This window comes from Platalea leucorodia, assembly GCF_965183815.1.
Source record: "Platalea leucorodia genome assembly, chromosome: 1".
Lineage (NCBI taxonomy): Eukaryota > Metazoa > Chordata > Aves > Pelecaniformes > Threskiornithidae > Platalea > Platalea leucorodia.
In genome coordinates, this window is record NC_138823.1 from 38,483,929 (window position 1) to 38,508,937 (window position 25,009).

Sequence of the window (25,009 nt, forward strand, 5' to 3'; positions counted from 1 at the left end):
CCAGCAGCAGTTTCAGCATCATTGAGTCAAGATGTAATTCTAGGGGGATACTTGGGATTTTAGTATATTGCAACAAAGAAAGGCCAGTGAGTTGCATCACATTCACCATTTTTACCTTAGTTAGCCTTTCTCCTACCATTCTGAGGCAATGGCATCAAGTAATAAAAAGGATATTGTTTGCCTGGATGAGCTGTGCTGTGTCTGTTCCCTCATCGATCCTAGAGCACCTTGTCCTGGCTAAAGGACCTTCTGTCTTTCCAAGCGATGCTGAGCCTTATCAGTCCGCCTCAAAGGCACTGTTTGTTGCCCCCAGGTACTCTGACTTCTTCTTGTGCTTCATCCACATCTTCCTCAGGAGGCTGGGCGTCCCGCACAGGTTGCCTCCCGTCAGCGGTAGGGAAGCTTCTGCTCCCGGTGGTAGGGTCAGGTCATACTCTGCCGTCTTCCTCCAGTGCTGCCCATGGCTAGCAAATAAAGCACAGATGCGTAAAGCATTCATCTCCGTGGCACTTCTCCCCTGCTTACGACCACTAGCCTTTGAAAACCAAGGGCTGCCTGTTTGCAAAGGTATGTCTGTGCCTCACCTGTCCCTGGGACTGGCAGGTCTGGGGTGAGCAGGGGCTGTGCGGAGCAGTGGGCTTGGACACCGCAGCTGCCCCGGCTCCCCTTGGAGCCCCTGGTTGACTTGCTATCAGGGTGAACACTCACACGAGGGGATGAGCTACAAGTGGGACTGCTACTAGGTGCATCCTCTGTAGCATTTGCCACCAAAGAGAAAAGCTGGTGAGTGGCCTGGGGACAGAGCTGAGCCCTTCCACCAAAGACCCGGGGACCCTGCGGCAGCGCCCAGGCGGGGTGGGCTCCACCTGGCCGAGGGGGCTACGCCGGCTTACGCTGCCTGAGCGGGATTTTATGTCTCTGTGTACAAAGTGCGAGGACACCGTGACAACGAGCTTGTTACTGTCCCTCAGGTGGCAGCGGTGGCATCTCGGATATCACCCGGATCCGTGTCTGGGTTAACTGCCTACTGATGAGTGCATTTGTACTATGGTCAAGCTGTTCCTTAATTACACTTAAAGACAATAAAGCTTTGTTTAAAAATTCTTTAATTACATTTCCTAAACTGCCTTAGGGCAAGCATTATAGACTTCTTAAGGGGACAATACTTAAATTTTGAATCTAGATGCTTTTCTTTCTAGTGATAAAACAGAGCTGTAACTGGCACCGGGGCAGCTGTATAAAGGGCCATGGCTGACGATGTAATCAGCATGTCCTTAGCCGATCTCCCCCTGCCTTTGGGAAGCAAGCGGCATGGCTTTACTGTAAATTACGGAGGTTTTACAGCTGTGATTCAGAGATCTGCAGTTGAGCCCTTTTCTGTGTTTCTGGTGAGAGAGTGACCTGTGGCAGAGGTGCCCCTTCCCCTTCCCCACCGGGCAGCGCCCCACGCAGAGCCCCCAGGCTTGGCTGCAGGGTGGGAAGGGACTTACTCCTCTGTAGGAGTGACGTCGCCTGCGGGAGAGTCTGCGACAGCCGCTGCTTTCGCTCTGGTATGGGCAACTGGCGATGGTGGGAACTGCAGGAGGAAAAAGCATGTCATTAGGAAGCGCCGCTGATGAGCAGGGACCCCAGGTTCGCCTGAGGAAAGAGGCCGTTTTAGGAAAATGAATAAATACTGTAAATCTCTTAACAAAAGAAAGCAGGCTGGCTACGGACATTCCCCAACTCTTACCCACACAAATACCGATTGCTCACGCGAACGGTCTCACTGAGCTCAGCACAGGGCTTGTATGGGCAAGAATTACACCTCCCATCGAAGGAGGGAGGCTTGCAGAACGTTTTATTCCCTAGCTCTTATGCCTAGATTCCCGAGGAGGGCAGTCTTTGTGCAGACTGAGCAGCCTGCCTCTTGCAGCTCTTCACAGGCCACCTCTACCGCGGGCTGGGAAGCCGCTGTCCCAGCCATCACCGTTTCTTGAGCGTTCAGAAATGTTTCCCCATTTTGCTGGGTGCTGCTCTGTGGCTTGGGGGGCCCTGGTTCATGCCCTAGTTCTGCCACAGCCCCACAAGTGCCTAATCATCGTCTTCCTCCTTATCTTATTTGATCACAAATAGCCCGACAGAACCAAGTCACATTTTCCCATAAACAGGCCACTGAGACTGGCGTATCCTCCAAGATGGTAAGCTAAAGCGTGGGTTGCCCAGAAACAGAAAAAAATGTCAAAAATTGTAACGTGCTCTCATCATTTCAGGCAATAAACACACTTACCGATTTTACTGGCAATACTGAAAAATTTCTTCATATTATTGTCACTACTATAACTGGTCTTAAGCTGTTTAGAGCTATTTCCCCTGGGATTACTCTGAGACATTTAGGTGTGCTCTGCAAGTATCCCAAGACTTATAGATGTTTGAAATCACTTTTGCAAGCATCCTTTGAAATTTAACTGGGTTAATTATTGGTAGGTGCAATTAGTGTCATTGCACTGAATACCATTAATTTTGACCATCCTTCAATATTGTACAGTCATTTTTCTCAAGTGTAGCCCAGCTACCTGTTAGCAAGTATATTGCAGCCATCCAAAAGAGCATTTGAAGCCATAAAGTTTCTATAGCATGGTCTGATGTTGGTCAGAAACTTTTCAAAGGACTATTTTCTGTTTGAAAATCTAGTTTTTATAAAATGTAGGGACTTTTTGAAAATTGTTTTTTGGTAAGAAAATAAGGGAGGGAAAATGTTTCAGTAAAGCTGAGTAATTTTTAACCAAAACATTTTGTCTGTCCATTACATAACAATTCTTGGGGTTTTGTATGATGATTTTCCCATCAACCCTTTATTGACATTTTTGATTGAGCTGATTATCATGTCAGGTTGGCCTTCTGCAGAATATGAATTATTTGATGCTTGTTCCACTTTAGAAATTATTTTTTCCCCAATTTGTGAAATTCCCTGAGAAACAAGAGGCTAATTCCTCCCAGCTCTTGCAGATGGCTGAGCATCCAGAATGAGAGCCTGCCTGTTTCCATCCCACAACCCTTCCTGGTTCCCTGAGGGGAAGCTGTCCTGTGCCAGTCTCTGCTCCCAGCTAAGGATCCTCTGCCATAAATCATGTCTCAAAGCCTTAATGAAGACTCTGAAATCTGCATGTACTGTGACAGGCTGACATACTGTTAACGTGGGACATGCTGACAGGTACTAGGTTTTAAGATCAGACAGTGGTAGTTGGTCTTGTTGTACTTACTTACCAAAGATTTTCCATCCAACAGGTGATTACAGGACTTGGATGACTCTCGTTCAGTAATTCCCACTGCAAAGCATACGAAACATGGCATTATCGGTAATTAATTGGCACAGCTTGCATTAAAAGCCTCCTTCCATGCAGTTAAACCAAGATATGAACAGAGCCCAGGTTCGGGTTATAGTGCCGCTAGGTTTGATTATAGCCAAAAGTGCAGAAATTTCTTTATTATGATCATCTACTGTGATGTCAAAATAAATGATTTTGGAATTGCTTAAATCATTCTGGAAAGTCACTCAACTGCTTGCTCCTAGGCTTTTCAAATGAGACGACGAGCTGTCCTTAGCAGACCAAGCTAAGTGGGAGCCCTTCCCCCTCTGCGGACACTCGTGTATGTATATACAAAGAGCAGTCCCATCTGCTCCTCAGCAGAGGCCGGGTAACGCAGTTTTTGTGCATCTGGGAGCCCCCACTGCCAGGTTTGTCCTGCCTAGGAGAGCATTCTCCTTTCTGGATTGCCCTGGGGAGTTATTTCTACCTGGGCAGAGATGTGTGCTACATCCACCCCGTCACAGGGAGGGAATTCAACCTTTCTGTCTGTCCGTGGCTGAGTGGCACCTCTCTCTGCTGTCCTCAAACCTGGAGGCTACCTTGCAGTTGCAAGTGAGCACTCAGCCGATAATTTATCCGTGGATAAATGCTCACTGACATGCCTGCTAGTTGTGCTGAGGAAATAAAGGAGTGAGGGATGCCAGGTCGTTTTCATGGAGCCAAATCCTCCCATTTGGCTGTGGGAATGTGGAAATCTTTTTTATTTTTTTTCCTTTCTTTCTGTTCCCAGCTGGTTTTGGTTGTCTGCTGTTTTTTAAAAAGGATATTCAAGTAAGTGAAGAGCAAGGATCTACAGAAACACCAAGACTCACTGAGACAGAGGGCAGAATATGATTCACAACTGCTGTGACCAATGGAACATAAATAATGACAACAAACATCAGAAATAGCCAAGGTGCTGCTTATAGTGCTGTCTCTAGCATGAGTTAGCAATCAATCAATCAGAACTGTCTTCTCCTTCTGGAAGCAATATTTGACCATGATAAATAGCTTAACCAGCCTCTCTCTTCCCTCCCCCGGCCAGTAATTCCATCAGGTACCTAACTGCATCCCTCACATCAAAGTTTAATTCAGTTACCTCCTCTCATCTTGTATATTAGGTACTAACAATATTCAGCAAGTGGCTCCAGACATCAGTGCTTCAGCTGATGTCCACATTTCTTCTTTTCTTTTTTTTTGTTTGTTTGCTCTTATATTGTCTGATTCTTCCCTGCAGCCTGTCCCCCTTCTTATTATACGTAGAAAATGTTCTCGCAAAGTTTTAGCAAAATATGTAAGCAAAAGGAAGTCCTCATGGCTTCAGGTTCACAAGCACTCTTCAGGACAGTGGTGGCTGGGTGCAGTGTGAATTCCCCTTCCAGAAGGTGCTATGGATGTCCAGGCCTGGGACAGGGGTTGCTCCACGTCTGTTATTCTGACTTGCCCTGTGTTTCCAAGATGAGTACTTGTACAAAAACTTGGTACAAAATTGAATACTTCTTTCCCGGAGAATAAGTGCAATTTTTTTTAATCTATCCATCCTGTGAAGCAAAGCCTGGCTTTGAGTGCAGTCAGGGGTTTCTTGTTCTGGCCTTCCACTACACTTACTTGCCTTCCTGCATGCTGGAATGCACTGTCCTTATGCTTTGATATTTGTGTAGGGTTTCTGCTGCTAGCAATAAGTGTGCTGATGCTCTCATCTATGCTCTTATTTACCCATTTTTCGCTTCCTCTGGAAGTGGAACTGTTCACTCTATGACCCAGATTTCAAGTTGTGCTTTACCAAATCTGAAGTCTCTTTGATATTCAACAGTACTTGTGTATGGAGCAAGCATGGAAAACTCTACAGACACAACTATTTCCAGTAAGGAAGTTGAAGAGTGGTTTCGAAGGGTGAAATTTACGTGGAGGTCACACTTGTACAGAGATTAATGAAAATAGATCATAGAATCATAGAATCGTTTAGGTTGGAAAAGACCTTTAAGATCATCGAGTCCAACCGTTAACCTATCACTGCCAAGTCCACCACTAAACCATGTCCTAAGCACCACATCTACATGTCTTTTTATACCTCGCTTCATATCACATTATGCTGGCTCTCCAGCTGTTGAGAAACAGCTGGAGAAACCTTTCTGGACTCTCTCATGGCACCGTATTTTCTGTGTAGGTATTATTAGTACAGTACATACTGAAACTGGGCACTGCAGCACATCGTAGCAAAGAGCTATTTTTATTTTCATACAAATATTTGCAAACACTTCTACTTTCCTCCCCTTAAAATGCTAACTCTGTAAAGTCAGGCACTCAAAAGTTAGGAAATACCAGAATTGGACCAAAGTTATTTCATCCCCCCAAGGATCTAGACATTGAGATTAAGTCTCTGATTTGTGACCAGAAACCATTTTCCCACAGACTTTCTGCTTCACTCATAGACAGCATTCACTCAGAAAGCAGTTGGTCATCCTTAGCTTTTATTTCTCAGTGCCCAGTCCTATACTTACTTTCCCCACCAGTGAATCCTCTGAGGACAGAACTATTAATATTTTCACTGGCTTTTCTGTATTGCTGATCACTGTAGTCATCATCTGCACAAATATTTTAAAAAAAACAGCTTCGTCAACTCCTGGAGGACAAGGAGTTATGCCAGGGAAACAGAGGTAGGTACTGAGGTCAGATCAGAAGTTCGTGGGATCCAGTTTTTCAGAGGCTTGAGGAGGATGCAGCACTGTTCACAGCCAAAGCACAGTTCCCAGTGCAGCAGGAACAGAGTGCTCCCGGGTGTTGCAGTCAGAGGTGTGAAGCAGGCACCCAGAAAAGGGGGACACATCGGCTGTGTGAGGTGACGAGCATCACTGAGGAGTCTGGTGGCAGTGACGGACAGCCCTTAGGGAGCTATTGCAGGAGATGCCCTGCCGTGGTCCCTGAGCACCTTCTGTGCTGGGGGGAACAGGGATCCAACAAACAACCTCGCCACGCTGCACAACCTTAGGCAGCCCTGCAGCAGCTCTCTTGTCTTGTCTAGGTGCTGCTGGAGAGTTTGTCCTGTCCTGTTCTCCTTGCTCCCTCCTTCTACTCCTCAGTCAGTCCTTTTTGTTTTATTTTTTGTTGTAATTTAAACCCAGTTTCTCCCTCTTTCCCATTCAGCATCCCAGTTTCTTTGCCCAATCACTTTCTTCTCCTCCTACGAGAACTGTTTCCCCCTTAACTGCTCTTCTTTTCAGATTCCTACATCTTTTCTCCTGTTCGCACGTATCTGTCATCCTTTATCTCTTTACCTGCCCCTAACAGCAGGGACCAGCAGTCTCTCCTTTCTCCCCTCCGCTGGCCCTCTGTCACCCACTACCCCACAGCTGGTCCCAGCCACTCCTCCTCCTCTCCCCGCTCCAGCCCCAAAGCCCCAGCTCTTTGTTCAGCCCTTTCTTGGCTCCAGTCCCGGTTTGAGATCTTTCCCTACGGTCTCAAGCTCAGTTTGTTCCTTCCCAGTTTCCCAGGCCCCGCTCTTGTCTGGTCTGTGTTCAAATGGCGTGGCTTATGAGCAGTGCAGTTGCAGACCGGTGGTGTGAAGAACATGCACCTTCACGGTAGTATCTGCTTTACAGATTTAGCACCTTTTAACAGCTCAATGTCCAATGTGTCTACCAAACACATGCCATATGGGATTTTTTCAAAACCTTATGAGTTGTCTGCATCTAGGTGTTTTTTCAAGGGAGAGCAAAAGATGCGTTTTTGATTAAAAGGCCACCCCTTGCCAAACTGCATGGCCCTGCCTCAGCTTCGACCTTCCAAACATAACACACCAGCACTGAAGGAGCTGAATGACCAGTCTATTTGTGTTTACTCATTTCCTTGGTTTTGCGTTGGCAAACTCTATTTTTCCTTCACAGGATCTCACAAATATGCTGAACAAGTTTTGGTTGAAAAAACAAAATCAGGTCCGTGGCGGACATCCAGAATCTAAAATTTCATCCCAAATAATTATGTTCTGGCAAGTTCTAAGCAGGGATCTTATATAATAAGATGACTCAGGCAAATTCGGTAATACGCGATCTATCATCCCTAAAATATTGTCAGCCTTTGGAAAGGGAGCGCTTATGACTCTGAATAAAGCGAGTTTATGACTCTGAATAAAGCAAGAGCTCTGCAATGCCACAGTCATTATCTCATTAATTCCACTGGACATTTTAAGCATGGAAGTATCCTTCAGGTACATCATAACAAAGCTCCTGCTTCGCTGCAAGCTGGAAGACTGCAATATCTGAGGAATAGAGCCATTTCTGCGGACTTACTGTGCTGGGCAGCACCCTTGGCAGGGCAGGGTCCCCGCTGCCCACTCTGCAGGCAGTCCAAGCCCCGCACCTCGTCTTCGCTGTACAGCACCCGGAGGAGGTCACCCTGGTGGGGCTGCAGCTTCTCTGTCCTGTGGGGCCGACGATCGGATACGGCTACCACCTACAGGGAAAAGGCAAAAACCATCTCGTTACACCCAGCCTTGGAGATAAGGTGGTCTGTCAAGGTCACGGGGGAGCAGCATGGCACTTGCTCTTCCCACTGCTTTACTGTCATCCAAAGGGGATTTTGTTGGGTGGGGACTGTGGGATTTGGATGGTTTGTTTTGTTTGGGTCCTGCCTCCATGCATGAGATGTACAAAAGTATGGGAAAATCAAGTGTGGTCTCTCTGGGACCCAGCTACTTAGTTGTACCTTTCTGTATTCTCCTCAGGAGACTGAAATGTCATCCTTTTCAAGATCTACTGAATAGGATATGCCTTTGAGACAGCTCAAATTTAATTTCTTACTGCGTCATATCTTGGGCAATCAGCTAAACTTATGCAATGTGAATTACAAATGCTATTTCTTCATGGCCTTTCCTGTCTTTTGGACTTATTTACATTTTATACCTGGTAAAAGACTACAGAGGATACAAGGCGGTGAATAATTGTGCTCCTAGAGATTAATTTTCACAAACATTAACTCGCACAAACAAAACTCACTAAGAGCTGCATCTTTGAACATTAGGCCCCCTGTATCTCAAACAGTGTCCCTGAAAACGAGCGTGAACAAAATCAAGTTCCTTTCTACATCGACCACGACTAAGCCATGGCACTCACTGTGCTGCCACAGGCAACTGGGGAGGCCAGAGCTAATGTGAGCTTAAAAAAACAGGGATAGGCTCCAAGCAGGTGGATCCATCAGGATTGTTATCCAGGATGATCCGGAAACAATTTTCTCAATAAGATTAAAGTCCCAACAGCAGGGAAAGAGTGTTTCATAGTTTGGTTTTTTTTTTATTCTTCCCTGAAGACTTGCTACTGTCATACAGAAAACAAGTTAAACAGGGCAAAGATCCCAAGCAGCAAGGAAACAAGACATGTGGCAACGATTCCGACTGTTTCCTATTAGACTTACTTATGTTGGTCTTATGTTGGAAGACTAGGAGAAAAGCAGTTACTTGCATCTAACTGATGACTGACAGTTGCCATCTACGTGTTTTGCATATAAATACAGTTATTTTGTGTCAAGGCTGAGACCAGCAACAGACCAGTCTGCTATCGGCACAGAAAAAGCCTTAATTCCACCTATTGCTCTGCCTTCTAACATACACTCAAGATAAAAACAATACCACATTCAAGCGTGTCCCCTCACGCAAAATTGTCCATTTTCTTTAAGTAAGGTTTAATTCAGTTTGCCATTAATCTGCAATATTCTGTGTACGTGAACTTTTACACGGACATAAAAACACGTGCAAACCAATGTCTTCCACAACAGGAAAAAAGAAAAACCCCAACCTGACCACTTTTTACTCTTTTGACTCCGTGTACCCTCAGGAGTCTGGATAAGGCTACAGGACCTAGATCCTACTGACCGGCAGGACAAGGAGCAGAAACTGCCCAACGGCAGGCAAAAATACTGCTGGAAAGGGCTGGTAATGCAACCAAAGCCTAATCCAAGACCTAAGAGGGGTTTTCTCTTAGTTCTGTGGATTTTGGCACACAGCCTAACACAGTCCCTGCTCCGTAAGCTACTTAAGGACGTGCCCAGTGTTAAGTTAAAGTCAAAGGGACTACTGGTGTCCTTGAAGACAAGCACGTGCTAAAGGAGGCTGCGGCTGGGGCCCAGCTCTGCTGACCACACATCTGGTGCTGCTGGACAAGGACGAGCCTCAGCATTGCCCTGGTAATTCAGAAAAGAGGGTGATGCTGGTGGTGGGAAGCCTCCTGCTGCTGCTTAAGCAGTTGCCGTTGGCTCTCTCCCAGCTGCCCCTGGACCAGTTCCAGGACCTCCCCATCCCTCTGCAGCAGCTCCTCGCAGGCTGCAGGCTCCCGTGTCCACGCAGGGGTGTGCAGCCCACTGCATCGCCCTGACCACCCGAACCTTGCAAGCTGCTTACCAGAGGCATGACCCCCCATCACCACAGCGACATCGGTGGAGACACCTGCCTTCATGACGAATACGATGAGGCGGTGGCTGGCAGGGGTCTCTCGTGACAGCCCTTGGAGTCTGCCTCATGTGAACCAAGCTCTTCCAGCTGTCAGAGAATGCTACAAAGCTCACCTTTCCCACCAGCTCTGGAAATATGTGCAGTGCTCTTGGTCACACTCAGCCTTCTTCGGTGTGTGACAGGAAATGTCTGCAACCCTCTGCTACTGAGACACCTGAGGTCGCTTCTTTTGCATGGTCATGGAAAGAACATTTTTGGTAAGTAGGATGCTGGCTGCAGTTGTCTCTAATCCTGAAAGTGGCTTATTTGATCAGTGTAAACCACCATGAACTTGAAACTTAACAATCTGCCTATGCATTGCAAAGGATGAAATTTAGTTTGGGGAAAGGAAGCAGGATTTTAAACTCCATTAATAGCAGGAATTATTTAGGCGCATTGCCTATGTTTTCAAGATTCCTTGTTACATGTCCTATCAGTAATGCCAAAATGCCTTCAAGCAGAAGAATCTGTATAAATAAATTGCAATGCCATTTTCCATTACAGCTGGCGACAACAGCACAATCTCTATAGCACGTCTTCAGTTAGCATCTTTGTTTGCCGCATTTGGCTGTAGTACACTTTTGGAGTTTCTTACCTCCTAATTCAAGATGTCACCGTGACTTTGGCTACCTCACCCATTACTGTAATATGTAGACTTATCTAGGTCAGGAAACTAAACCTGCTGTAGCTCAGTTTTGATCTAAACTGGAGCTGACATTTCTCTAGGGTACCTAGGGTAAGGCAGAAGGATCAGATGGAAGTCACTTTTCTTTTCTAGACGTACCAGGGAATTTAAATCTGCGTGAATGGCAAAGTCAGCCAAACTATGCAGAACTAGTAAACTACTCTCTAAATTAGTTTTTAGAACCTGTAAGTCCCTTGACCAGCTCAGTCTGTTTGCAGGATGCCGACTCTGAATTCAGAGCTCAGAAAAGTCTCTTTTTTGTGGTTTTTACCACCTGGCATACCCACTGTTGGAATTAGCTGTGTTAAGCGGCAAGCACGGAGGACGCAGGAGGGTTGCAGAGCAGGGCAGAGGATGTTCCAACAACCCAGCCAGTGTTCCTTGACCCAAAATCCTACCGCCAAACCAACAACCAACCAGAAAAGGTGACAATTAAACATCTGGCTTTGGATAAAACTTTGAAGCTTAGAAGCTGAACAACAAAGTGCTTGCTAGTGGAGGAAATGCCAGATTTGTAGAGCTAAGCTCTTTTTGATGGTCTAATGCTGATCTAATTTTTAATGTGGCAGCACTAGCATGCACGGAGGGATTTGCCATTTTTCTGCAAAGTAGCCACGTACTGGTGTCCAGACTGTTCTGCCCAAAGGATTTTGGGGCTAGAAGAGCAAGGGAAGAGAAGGGAAGGATCTACTATCACTGGAAATAACTCTTAATAGGGCAATAGGAACTGCAAATAAGCATATCGGTGAAACACTCAATTAAAAAAAAGAAGGTGTATCCCCCTTTCTCTCACCCTTCCACAGTCATGAATGTGCTTTTGGGATGGGTTCTTGAATGTGATGGAAGTTACTCCCCCCAATGTCATCATTTGAATGCGAAATCACTTAATGCTACACTGCTTGAGTATTTCTACCATGGAAAAAAGTCTGGCAGACGTCCACGTTGCTTGCTATTTTTGCCCATGCTGAGGATTAAAGTTGTGCATCCACTGCAATCACCAGAGCAGAAGATTTCATGTTAGCTGAGGCATTTCTACAGCACTGACTGCAGGTGCAGACGTAAAAGTGAAAAATAAATAATCATTCTGCTACTTTTCTGTGGGTCTAGAAATTGGCAATAACAACTTCCTCACAGGCACGTATATTCCAGTACGTGCAATTTATTTGAATGCTTGCACATGAGCTGTAAGCAGCTGCATCACACTGAAGAAGGGGAATGCACAAATCTAAGAGCTGACTGTGCCGATTGCTTTGGTTGGAGAGCCTTGCTTGTTTTCTGAGCTGGAGCTGCAGATCATTCCTCAGGCTCAGTGCTAATACGGTGCTGCCTGCATCATGACTAAAGGCCAATCAAAGGACATCTCTAATTGGCGTCAGGAAAGCCCCAAAGGGAAACAAAAATCCTCTAAAAATACAGCAACAAATCAGGGACTTTCTTATCTAATTGTCTTAGATCTTTATGAGTATAGTGCCGCTACAGCAGCTGATCCAATCCAAATTAAATATTACAGGCTCCCATTTAGCAGAAACAACAACTATCTATCCGCTGAGATTTGGAACATGATAACAGACATACAGTTGCCCTAGATTTTGATGAGAGCTAGCTGAAAATTTTCCAGCCAAATAGTTTCATGAGAAAATTCTGGTTAGAAATCTGGGCATTTTGTTGGAAAAGTATCTATTTTGTCAAAAAAATTGAGAAATTTTCTGACTTAATAAAACAGAATGCTCAGATTAGTTCACTTTTGGTTTGGACTTTTCTGCTATTTTTACATTACATGGAAAACAAAATATACCAAAGGCATAATGACTAAAAAAGGGGTATCTCAAAATGGCTTATTTTGAATAACACTCTGGCACTCTGACTTTCATCCTCATTTGGAATGAAGAGTCATTTTGAAACCTCAGCCTGAGTTACGGGACAAAAATAAGATTTTCACAAATTGAGAAAATACACACATACATAGTTTCTACCCAAACATGACAGGCGTGTTATTGACCCTTCCTAGGGACCACTTTGGGTATCCTGTGAAGTACTGGGATCCTGTGATCCGCTTTAATAACCGAGAGGGGATGGGAGTGAATGTGGCGAGGTTTTTTCCAATGCTCGGGTAAGTGTGGTAAGCAGGGGGGACCTACGGTGCTGTGGGTAGATTAGGGAATCGGGAATACAAAGAGGAGGCTATTTACAAATGAGGATGGGGCTGGGAAGTGGGATAGGGCATGGAAAAAGGAAAGGCCACGGAGCAAAATATATAAAAGTGCTAGAGAAGAGACAGGTCTGTAGTGAGAAGAAATGCTTTGGCAGAAGAGTCTCAAAGCTTGTAAAAAGTGCTTTGATACGCACAAGAGAAAGAGGCCATCATTCCTACAAGTCAGAACTGCGATAAAAGGACCGTGGAAGGTGATGTGAATGGGCCAAGTGGACCTAAGGACGGAAAACTGGCTCTGAAGACAAGAAACCTCACGCCCATGTGTCAAAGTGTCCAAACTTGAAAACGTTTTCTCAGAGCATGAAAAATGTTCAGTTATTTGAATTTGGCGGGGTACCTCACCTGCAGGGGGTGGGTAAAGCTCCAGCTGTGCCCTCTGTCCTGGTGCACTGGGGGTGAGTCGAGGACAGGCAAGCACCGCTGGAATCAAGGGACAAGCATCCTCCCGTGGCTCTCTCAGAGCCATCTTTCTGAGTCACGGTTACAGTCCATTGCTTGGTGTTTTTCTCCCAAATTCCCCAGGGAATGGGATACTGGCTCCTTGATTAATGTATATTGATATGATTTGTTTGCTTTTCATTCCTGCCTGTCCTCCTCGCACTATTAAGGCTTTATGGATAAGAATTAAGTCTGTGATTCCCTCAGATGACCCATGTTGATAAGCTACTCTGTTCATTTTGACTGGCTGTGCACAGCAAGACCATATTTTTTGAAGTTTCTAAGCGCTTCTGTAAATAAACTGTAGCTTTACAGAAACTCCCCTTTCTGGTTCCCGCCCCACTCCCTGCATTAGCCACTGATGCGCTTCTTTGCCCAGAAAGATCTGCTTCCCATTTATCCATGGCATTTTTAAGGATAAGTGTAGCCAACTAGAATTAAAAAAAAAAAAAAAAAGAGGAAGAGAAAGGGAGATTTTTCTTACACTCTTTGTTAGGATGTGCTGCGTACTTTTGGCTCGTCTTCGGGCAGGACTACATGCTGTGAAAAGAAGAACAGGAACACCGTCAGGGTGCAGTGGAGGTAGACAAGATGAGGTTACACATGCCTCTAAAAGTCCTCCGTGAGAATACACTGGGGGTATGGTGGGGAGTAGGGGAAGAAGAAAGGGTTTAAGGAGGATTCCAGCTGAAACAACCCAGAAGAAAGTCCTTTTTAATGTCATCTCAGAGACCATGCTCTAGCTATGCAATACAGACAGCCATGGGCACAGGGCAACAGCATTCCCACCTCTCCCATAGGCTTCCAGGAGGAACGGTCCTTCTCCTTCCTGAGTTTTGATCTGGCCTCCCACCTGCCGATGTTTCAGAAGAAAATGAGCTTCTCTTTCCATCCAGTCACCTTCAAACATGACTGGTGTATACATTAACTTTGGAGAGGCCTATCATTTTATCTAGATAACGACTTTTTCAATAAGCTCAGCCTCCTTCGTGATGTCATTTCACTTTTACTGCATGATGGCCAAAGCACAGCATTTGCACTGAGCCTAGTCTTTTCTTTTCAATCCTCAAAATGACCCATTTGGTTCTTTAACTTGGGGCATTTTACTTAAAGTGTGTTTCTCAATTTTGTTTCTTAGACCCATGAAGACACCAAAATCACAGGCAAAACAGAATCACGAGCCACTAAACACATAAGATGCCAGGACCATAAGCCAGGCTTTTGACTGGACCTAAGTGATTGGTTTTGGGTGAGGGTTTTTTATTGACAAAGTGAAGATGTTTAAACACTTGTTGTTTCAGTTCTACTCGAAACTGGCCTGAAAGACTCTGTGATACTCCCAGCTCTCCCTCTCATCCTCCCATATCTTGCCCTTTGCTCTTTAAAATTATTACCCTCCCCTGCGTTCAGGCTACAGGATTTAGCAGCCAGTGACAGAAACAGGCCTGCAAAACCCTGCCAAATTCGGAGAATTAACTCCAATTCTAAAGGCTGACCCTGAGGGCAAGGCACATGAATGGGGGTTTCCTATTCAGGCTCCATGTATAATCCAAAGGCTTTGAAGAGCCAGGAAGGTTTGTTATGGGAGGACGGGTCACTCTTACTCTCCAGGTGAGCTTTCCGTTACATTTTTGGCATACCTTCAACTCCGGGAGTTGCAGTGCTTATCACTGCTATGTATTAATGTTTGCAAAGAGTTTCGAAGCTGTGGAAGCAGCTGGAGGTCATCCAAGGCTGCTCGTTACTGCAGCCAGACTCCTCCTCCGATGGCCGGAGTAACAAGGGACCAGGCTTTCCAGGGCTCTGGTACAAGCAGAGCTGGCAGTGGGACCAAAGTCACTCTTCCTAGACAGCTTGTGTTTGTCTAAAAGCCACCCCCTGATACCCCAGTGAGGACATAAGTGCTGAGCATTAGGACCCCACTGGACAGAAATAAAGTTTTGGCCTATGCTCTGCCCATAGTGAAAGAGGTCAGTAACACGGGAGGGGATCAGCCTTGTCCTGGGTCCTTGCCAGTGGGGTACTTCCCCACTGAACTCATCACAAGTAAGTTATCTGCCTGTATAGAGCTTGAGAGTGTGCTAAGCTGTCAGTTCGATTACAGTCTGTTTTGCATGGTGTGATATCCTCAGGGACCCCTACTGCCTTCTCCTGCAGGACACGTTTTACATTTTAAACCATGGTGAGTGTGGGATGAAAACCAAACAAACATAATGAAGGTGAGTTTTTTCCTAGGAACATGTTGTAACTTGTTTTTGAAGCTGCTGCAATCAATCACCTTCACTTCTGGAATGTCATTGTGTGAGGACTAAACTAATTGCTCACAAGCAAAACACGCAAGTGCAGAAAAGTTTAGTGATGCAAGGAATTATCTTCTTGTCTTTCTGGTATTTTACATATTTTACTGGACAGTGTGAGGAGCACAGTTTATACAGATTTCCACCAGAAGCAAGTACTGTTGTGCTGTTATCAGTACCCAGGCTGGTGCATAAGGAACAACACATAAATGTGCCTAATGGTAATAAATCTGTGTATTTTCAGAGTACGTATGATTCACAGTCCAACTCACTGCCTGTCCTCTGCCAGAGCGAGTGGCAAATGGCTTGCAGGGGCTGAAGAAAGGCAAGGCATGAAAGGGTAGTCACAGCACCAGCAAACAAGCAATTACTTGAATAGCCATTAAATGAAGAGTGAATCACGGAGGTAGCCAGAAGTGACCCACTCGCGCAGGAACACAATGGCAGCAATGCAAACAGTGGGGCTGCAGGGCTCTCCCTGCAAACATGATTTTCTGCAGGGAGTGGGAGCAGGAAGGGAAGAATGAATCCTTGCAGATGATGTTTCTGGATTTGCCTGCAAAAGGATGTTTGTATGTACAGCCCAGCTTTCGGGCAACAAAAACAATTACAGTGACGGTTCACATTGTCATTTCCACTTATATTCTGAAATTAAGCAGCTGACAGCTCATGCTCGCAGCTTGCAAGTAAAGATCTGATCTGGCCCCACAATTTGTTTTCCCTGCTTTTACCTGCTTTCTTGTTCCTGAAATATGCAGCCATTGAGTTTAAACTAATTTGTTCAATCAAATGCAGACTGGGCTTTGTCCGGTTCTTACTCTTCATTACAAGCAATTAATGTTAATCATGCATTCATTTCCAGGGCATGGCTTTGGAAATGTTCCACTTATTGAGCCAGCAGACTTAAATTCAACATTCATGCAGTTCACCCAGTTCATCTGAGCTGCTAACTGCTCGCAGAACTTAATTTTCTTTTCTATGACACAGAATAGCCACACAGTTGCAAGCTGTCACTTTAGCAATTACCTCATAGGTATATCAACACCGATTCCAGATCTCCCAATTTTGCCAGCGCAAAGATTTTACACAGCCACAATGTCGAAGCACCTGCACGGATTAGCTCCAGAAACAAGCAGCGAGCGCTGGACTGCAAGCAGAGCACGGCACGGCACGGCAGAAGAGATGAACTGCTCACTTCAGAGATTTCCCTGATGCTAAACACCCCATCCATCTAAAAGACAACACCGTAGCGGTTGTTACAGTTTTCATGTACTCACATTTGGATGAAATCACAGTGGTGAAAACTTCTAAATTTTCGTCGCTGCAGCTGTAAATCTGGTGCATTTTCCACCTCTCCCTCCTGACTGCCTTTCAGCTTCATGCAACCGCTCTGAACTTCTGGTAAATAGGTTTCACTAATCCAATCTGGCTCTGTGATCATTGTCCAGATCTACAAAGGACAGACTGATGCTGTGATCTCATCTCATTCCATATTCTTCATTGCAACATTTTCTGCTCCCATCTGCCTTTCTATGAATACTATTAATGCAAAGATTTAATTTAGCTGTTACTTAACCCTCTATTCAGATAGGAACATTTTATTTTATGTCTCCTTTTGCCAGTTTGGAGAATCCTCTACAATAAATGGCTAATAATTAAAGTCTGTTCTGTGCAGCCAATGTATAGACAAATAAACATTTACAGAAGTACTGCAAGGATTTTTAAGATAAGTTGGGTTAATACTTTGTGTACTTTAACGCATTTATTGTAAAAATTTGCTCCTCCCAGATAATGAGGAGTTGATTCTAGGTGTATTAAGAAAAGCATTTTGTGCTTTGCCTTTTACGTTCATAAACTGGTGCCTGAATCCTGGGCGCTTCAGTGTAAAATTTCAAATGCAGGTGACTAAAGAAGGGCACGTCAGGCAGACGTACATAGGTCTATATGCCCCTGCACTTCAGCGGCTGCAGAGGGAGGGCAGGTGGCTCAGTCATAGATGGGTTCTTACATGACTTGATGGTTCTGGGGCCTAATTCCATATTTACGCACTTCAATAAAGGGTCTTCTTGCCAAAGCTTTTCATCCCTTAACGCTCCCATCAGAAATTGTTCCTTTCCACATCTACGAAGTCAGCCCCCTCAACTTCTGGTGACTTACTGCTGCCATGGACACCTAAGATAAGATAGAAAATTTTGGCTTGCAGGCTCCAGCAACTGATGTAGCAGAAACACTTTCAAGTGTGAATAATGATATTAAATTATATCAGTCTGATGAATAGCCTTCATTACCAGCACGTGTGTGTAATTAACACAAAAACTAGTGCTGTCTTCTCCTATAGGCGTCTGCCACCAACAGTCCCAGATGGAAAGTGCCAGCAAACATGAGCTGTCACTGTCATATTCATGTAATGTTTCTTCTTTGAAATAATAAATATTGGTCAAACACACATCCTGAGCCTGGAAGCATTTTGGTTGAGTGGAAGGTGTCACTGTTTCAAGAAAGAAAGGAGTGAAGAGAAGCTGGTCTTGCTTGTCACCTCCCAGGGCAGCCTCCTGCTGTCCAGGGGCAGCAAAGCCATTGCGGGGCTGGGGGCATTGTCCCAGGAAACCGTGCCGTGTTTGAAACGGGTGGTGGGACGGCAATATAATCAAGCAAAAGTTCAATTAGTTTTTGATTTATTGCGCCACATGTTCTGCTTGTATGACTGATGTCATTAACATCAGGCTCGGCTGGCGCATTCATCTGTCCCTGCCCGGCTCCCTCTGAAGGCGCACGCACTCAACAGATGGGGAGCTGCACGGGCGCGAATGCAATTGTTTATCCCCCCATTGTTCCTGTGTCAAGCAATCAACCCAAATCCATTACCCACCGAGAAAAAGATCAGCGCACCGTCCATTCAACAGTGAATGGAGCAGAGGCGGTTATGCAGGGAGGCTTTAAAGCTTTCAAAAGGATAAAAAAAATAATGAAGAGCAACACTGAATAGTTGACCAAGAAAAAAAAAAAAGCTCTAACAAATCTAACCTACCCTTTCTTTCACCTTTGGATATTCAGAGTCCTATAAGAGGCACTTTTGGCTCTGAGTCGTTGTTCTCCTAGTTATAGGTATGACCTAAAGATATTTTTAAATCATAGCTGGGGTTTAGCATTAGAACAAATATTTGGTGTTTCATCATGTGGAGGGGTGGTGGGGATGTGGAAACTGAAGAGAGACTCAAGAGCTGGTTACCAGCTGGCATTCATGGCTTTATAGGTTAGGTTTTGAGCAGGTAGGCTTTGAACACCTCTCCTTACAAGGGATGTGATGCTCTGGGGGTGAGTCACTCTCTGGGCAGAGAGCTGGCAAAAGGCTCTCACATCACTTCCAGACAGAAAAACAGGGCTTGAGAGGGCCAATATAATCTGTCTCATCTGGGAAGGAATTTTCTCCTGTTCATGAAAGGGAGTCTGCTGCTTCATTCTGCCCGGATCTTACAGGAGAGTCAAGCACTATGAATGCTCAGGGTTTTGCAGGAAATCTTAGTGTGGGTTCAGGAGAAGGACTGCACATATTGGGCTACTTTTTTCCAGCTGTCCATGAGTTATTTTGGATAAACGTCTTGGTTTATCTAGCTACAAAATAGGTGTGATAATACCTGCCAAGAAAGTCTACTATCAAGCTGAACTGCACGCAACCTGCTGAAAAACAGCAGGCAGTAATTTTAGACTTGAGGAAGATACGCTCCACAACGTCCAACCTAGGGACTGCTTGCAAAGCCACATCAGATGATTTCACATAGCATCTCCCTCAGGCTCCCTGCTGACCTAGCAAGAGTTCAGTCTGTGGTGGGAGCAGCAAACCAAATATTTATTGATCCTATGAATCCTTTTTTTATTCCCCAAATTGCATAAAATATCTAGAAACTAGGCTCAAATTCTTCCTCGCTGCTAAACACCATTAATAAGCTATTAAATTTAATTCACATGATGCCACTGCAGCCATGAGAAGACCCAAAAAGCTTTTGTCCTGGGGTATATCTTGGACTGAAGACTCCCAAGCCATGTGGAATCCAAATTCCTTGCCATGGGCTGTGATATATCTCTGTTTACCAAATACCTGAACTCCCAGAGTTGTCAATAAATGATCAAAACGTTTGCTGGTGGAAGAACTTGGTGACTAAAGGTGAATGGGGACAACTGAGGAGGAAGAGGAGGAGGAGAACTCAGGACACAAGAACAGACATGTAGTGTCTGGCAAAACATCCATCTAACCTGAACTGCAGGTCTGGGACAGGGAAGGTATTTGATTTTGGGGAATGTGGGCAGAAAAGAGGGAGAAGTGGAGAAGAGGAAGAGACGTATGCGGAGGCTGAGCTAAAAACAACTGGTGAAAACACCATAAGGTGCAGTGAATCTTGTCAACATGGCAGGAAATCCCAGAAGTTGGCAAAATGCCTCTCTGGGGAGGCGGCGAGGGTGCTTTTCCCATGGGCTGGATCTGTTCAGCCACATGTGGAAGGAACAAGTGTAGATGCTTGTCCTGTTTACCAAATACGCCAGAGCTGGTAAGCTTAAGAGAAATCCAATACGAGCAAATTTGAATTATGGTTACAGAAAATGTAATTAAAGCTTTGAGTGATTTAAGAGAAGTATCAGAAACCTTATTTATCCTGGCCTTTGTAAACAAATGAATGCCTTTCCAGCGCAGCATTCTTCCAGTGAAGTCAGTGGGAAGCATCCCTGTGCTCCCAGCATATGCAAGGGCTATTGCCGAGGGATTCCCTGGCCCGCAGAGGACAGAGCTCTTCCCAAGGCGGGGCTCTGGCTTCTCCCTGGATCTTGTACCCTGTTGCGTAAGAGGCGACTCTAATCCGTACTGAGCCACTTGAGCCTATATCTTACCGTTAGCTGGGCAATATGATAAGGATAAACCCCAGGTATTTTTGGAATAGGATTGTGAACAAAAGGTATGCACAGTTAACCATTTAAAAATAAGATGGGATAAAACTACCCATGCATGCTGCAGACATTTACTTTAAAACACTTCTGTGTGACGCAAGGCAAGCAGCGTTCTTTGTGGAAGGAAAATTGCTTTGTTTCATTTTAGGGCCACATAATTGCAACTGCCAATGACTGAAAAGCAAAACCAACAAAAAAACCCAAAATATGAAGTGAGCTTCTCATACATGGTCTGTTAGTTTTCTCTAAATGAAAGGAAGAGAGAGACAGATACGCTATCAACAACTTCACCTCATACTTACAGCAGTCTGCAAAACTAGTTCAAAATTAAAGTAGCGCTGCATGGCTGAAAGGTCTGTGAATAAGTGAAGTATTTTCAAAAGTAACATTTTAATTTGTGTCTGGCTGGAAGCTGCTGTAACAGATTTTACCCAAATGGGAATAAGATCGAGGCATTTAAAAAACATTCTGAACTTTACAGTCACTATAGGGGACCCGGAGAGAGGGATGCAAGTGGTGTGCAGTTTGAAAGGGCTACTACACAAACTTCTCTGCTAATCAGGAAAGGAAATACCAGCCAGACCTGGAAGCCAGGCTGAAAGGATCCCCCCACTAGTTACAGAAAGATACTGCAGGATCCTGAGGGGAAAAAAAAAAAACCCAACAACCAACAAACAAGCCTGGTTGGCTCCTCTTAAAAAAGTTACATATAGATAATTGGACATTCACAAATTTGCCCTAAGCTTGTAAAACACACTTGAGTAAGTCCATACAATGACTAGTGAGAAGTACAATGCCCAGCACTGCAAGGTTCAAGTCCCGCAGAGCTTGTGCCAGCAGCAGGGATTGCGCTAAGCCAGCATTAAAGCTAGGGCCAGGCTGAGCACGTGGAGGCTTAACAAGCTTTCATACACTGGTCATGTACTGGTAATCCACAGAAGGCATTGAAAATGTCAACAAAAGAGTGATACGTCCAAATTGGGCTCTGACAACAACAGCTTATTAAGATGCCAAACTTTAATTACATTTGTCCTTGATTAATTCATTTTTCAAGCTAATTGATAGGTGAGGTCTTTATTCCCTGATAAAGCACAATCATTTTTGGATGGTGCTTTTTCACTCCCAATTTTTTCCTTTAAAACATTTTAAGTTTATTTTGACTATTGGCTGCTGATGTGAACATAATAATTTTTGGACAAACAAGCACATTAATTAAAGCTTGTCCTGTGGTTCCTGGATTTGTGCAGTGGTAGCTCTCTTGCTGCAACTGCATATTATGTCTTACACCATTCAGAAGAAAATCCACTGCTTGGGCAACGAGGCACAAACTACTTAGGATTCCTCCCATGGATAAGTCTAAAGAATGAGGCAACCTGCACTCTCACCTTACTTGTCTCTAGTGTGTCCTCACGCAGCCATCAAGCTCCTCCTGCCACGTGCAGCACACGTGCTCTGTAGGATGGAGGTCTTTGGAGGGTATCACATGGCATTGCCTCCTCTGGCCTAAGTTCTGTGTGAAAATGAGATTAAATTTAAAACAAGGACCATCATTATTGGCACTCAGAGACTCCTGGGCTAGAAACTTAGAAAACGGGAATAGGAAGTAGGAGAAGCTGCACTAAAGGCACGAAAGCAGGATCAAACTTATGAGTCCCCTTTTGGTCCAGATTTAAGTTACGGTGCCTGCGTGAAGCAGCAAGACAGCACAGGAGCCAGCACCGTGACAGAGGAGGTTTTAGGATAGAGTGGGAGCACCAGTAAGGAATTGCTGTGTCTTGGAAGTGTGAGACTTTTGAGGTAGCTTTTGTGTGATAAGTACGTTAAATGGCCATACACCATACGGCTAGGAGTCTGGAAGGGGAAACTGGGTGACTCCCTCTGACGCCAATTATCCTAAAAAGGGTTTTGGAGGGATGAAGCAGGTTATCTTGTCTCCTTGATGGTTTGGTCTTTGGCCCCTCTACTGATGCTGCCAGCAGGGGTGTCAAAGGCCTCCTCCTTTAAGTACCTGACTTGTTTCTAGGAATCTGATTAAAGTAGATCACCTCGGATAACAAGAGGAATTAACGCTGCAAATACATAGGAGAGGATTTTCAAGCTCATAAGCGACATAGAGGTCAGTCCTTTTCAAGTCACACAGCCTCCGAGATCTTTGATTTTTGCAGAACTAATGATCTTTACTTGTCCTTTTCCTCTGTCCTATCAGCCTTTACACTTAAACACTTACCTTTATTATTTCAGTTCTGGTTGTAAGAAAACCAAAAGGGAACAGGAAAGAGTTTTCGGGGGCCTTGCCATAGACATGGCACATTCTCCTTAATAACTACATAGTTTTAGATTCTACATCCTTCTGGTTTTTACAATGTTTTGTAAAATGCATATTCTCATCTTAGATGTTCCCCTGAAGTCTGACGTTTCTATATCCTCTCAACTTGGTCAGCCAAAAAGAGGTGGACTCCTAGATCCTACCTCTTCAACTCTTTATACGCTCGAACCTGTAACCATGTATATATATTCAGGCTCTCAGCTGTAAGCAACTGTACGCATACGTCTACACACACATCAGGTCTTTTACCAATGCCTTGTTTGCTATGGACATGCAGATGTCTCCAGCGAAGGACATGCTTAGACCTTTAGCACCTGCCAGCCGACGCTGCCCTGCCTTTCTTCAGCGGGGTTGGCGTTTTTAGCTCAGCTCTGTTGGGCGGGTCCCTGCCCTGTGCTTTACAGTTGGTGACGTTATCATTTCTGACATCAGAAGTCACAAATGGTTACTTTACTATCAACATCCGCCCCCTAGCTCTGTGCTCAGTTTTACTGAGTAGTCCTAATTTTAGGACTTCCATTTAAAAAACACAAACACAGTAGTTACGAAGTCCATCAGCTTGACCGCACCAGGAATTAAACTTGGGAGATGGCTACATGAAGGCTGTGGGACGTGCTCTTCTAGGACGTCCTAGCTGCCAGAAATGTGAGTGGCACCGCTGGGAGCGTGTCTGGACGGGACCCGCGTGCTCCAGAAGCGGGAGCAGAGGCTGCAGCCCTCCGGGAGGGAACACCGAAGTGCCACCGCCCACAGCACAGCACTGACACGGCTTCAACCCTTCCTGGCTTGGAAAGACGACCCTGGAGAAGGACCAATCCACCGAAACAAGTGTTACAGAGGCTCTGAGGTTTTCGTAGTGCAAGGCAAACGCAATTCAGGCTCCGCTGATGTTAATTCCCATTTCTCGCTGCTCGGATAAGCACGTAGCGACAGCTTTCATGAGGCAGGGACCTGTCCATTGGAAAATGGATTACGACCACCAACTCTTGCACATAAACTGGTGAGCAACCATCTAATGGTCACTAGAGAGACACCACAGGCCTGTGCTGGTGACCTAGAGGTGAAAAGACTTTCTTTGTCCATCTGAATCCCCGAAGCTTTCAGACCCCTGATCAGGGGGGAAGTTCTGATCTAAACGACCATTAATCTCCCTTAAGGTGAAAAGGTCGGAAGAGCAAGTTATTCAATGTTAACTGTTTTTTTATGCCAGCAAAAAAGCGGCTTTATTTCCAATGCTGTCTTAAAGTATACAGCAACACCTAAACATCCAAACTTTCACAGTGATTTTTCGAAAGTGATGTCAGCTTTTAGACAGATGACAAGGTCCACACGCAGTGTCAGCCCCCCACAGCTGTGTCCATAGCCATACCAACAATGCCACACAATGGCGCCCTTAAATCCCATAAAGGCAAGTGACAATGGCCCAGAATGAAGCGATAACGTATTGGAGCTGCTGACAATCAGTCTTTAACATGTGTTATCCATTTGACTGCAGGTGTAAATCAGCATTTCAATGTCAAGTTGCTAATTTAAGGCTGTATGGTCAAACATCCAAATAGCATACCCCAGGAAAAGCACAAGTGCATTGTTAAAGTAGGTCAAAGTCACTGCAAGTCAGGGAACACAGAGGAAAAGTTCCACATCAATAAACCAGCGTTTGTGCTATGATATATATATATATTTCATGACACAGTAGTATTAGATTAAATTAAACATTTACCAGAGCTCAGACTACAGTGTGGGCGCAGCCATCACTCTGTTGCCGCTCGGTTGACTTTGGTGGCGTATGTGCTGCCAGCGTATGTGGCTGCAGAACCGAGCTCTGTGGCTCTACGGTGTGACGTGAATTAACACGGCTCTCCAAAGGATACGGGTCACATTTCCTCTGCTTTCACTTAACTGTGCCACCTCATGGATGTGCATTAACTTTTCCCCCCTTTAATTTCCATGTTCAGAGAAATAAGGAAAATATCTGCTGCCATTTGTTGTATTTGAAGTTCTCTGAAAAATGAGTGCATGTAATTTTTCAAAAGAAACCAAAGACTGAAAGTATTTTTTTCATCCCCTCTCCTATTACTAGGAAAGTAGTTAACTTAAGACCCTGATTAACATTCCACTGAGCTGCGTCAAATGGTTCTTCCTCTTATTGTTATTTAGCTTTACAACGTTTTCTACCAACTCACTCATGGCAGCTGTTTCAGTACAATGGGAAAAAAAGAAAATGAATAACATTTTAGTGGGTTATTTAATAGGAGCCTGGAACTGGCAAAACATAAAACTGCATTCAGAAATGTTGCAGCTAAGGG

At 44.9% G+C, this 25,009-nt stretch overlaps 1 protein-coding gene across 1 annotated transcript; it reads right to left on the reverse strand.

The window, feature by feature from the left end:
- Positions 1-277: 277 nt before the first annotated feature.
- VXN (vexin) lies at positions 278-17,543 on the reverse strand (the record flags this gene model as incomplete). Its single annotated transcript, XM_082309840.1, has 7 exons — positions 17,489-17,543; positions 16,717-16,889; positions 13,627-13,682; positions 7,616-7,778; positions 3,247-3,308; positions 1,491-1,576; positions 278-464 (listed from the first exon to the last, which is right to left on the reverse strand). The coding sequence occupies exons 2-7, from the start codon at positions 16,781-16,783 to the stop codon at positions 278-280; spliced, it is 621 nt and encodes a 206-aa protein (XP_082165966.1). The 5' UTR covers positions 16,784-16,889; positions 17,489-17,543.
- Between the last annotated feature and the right edge of the window lie 7,466 nt (positions 17,544-25,009).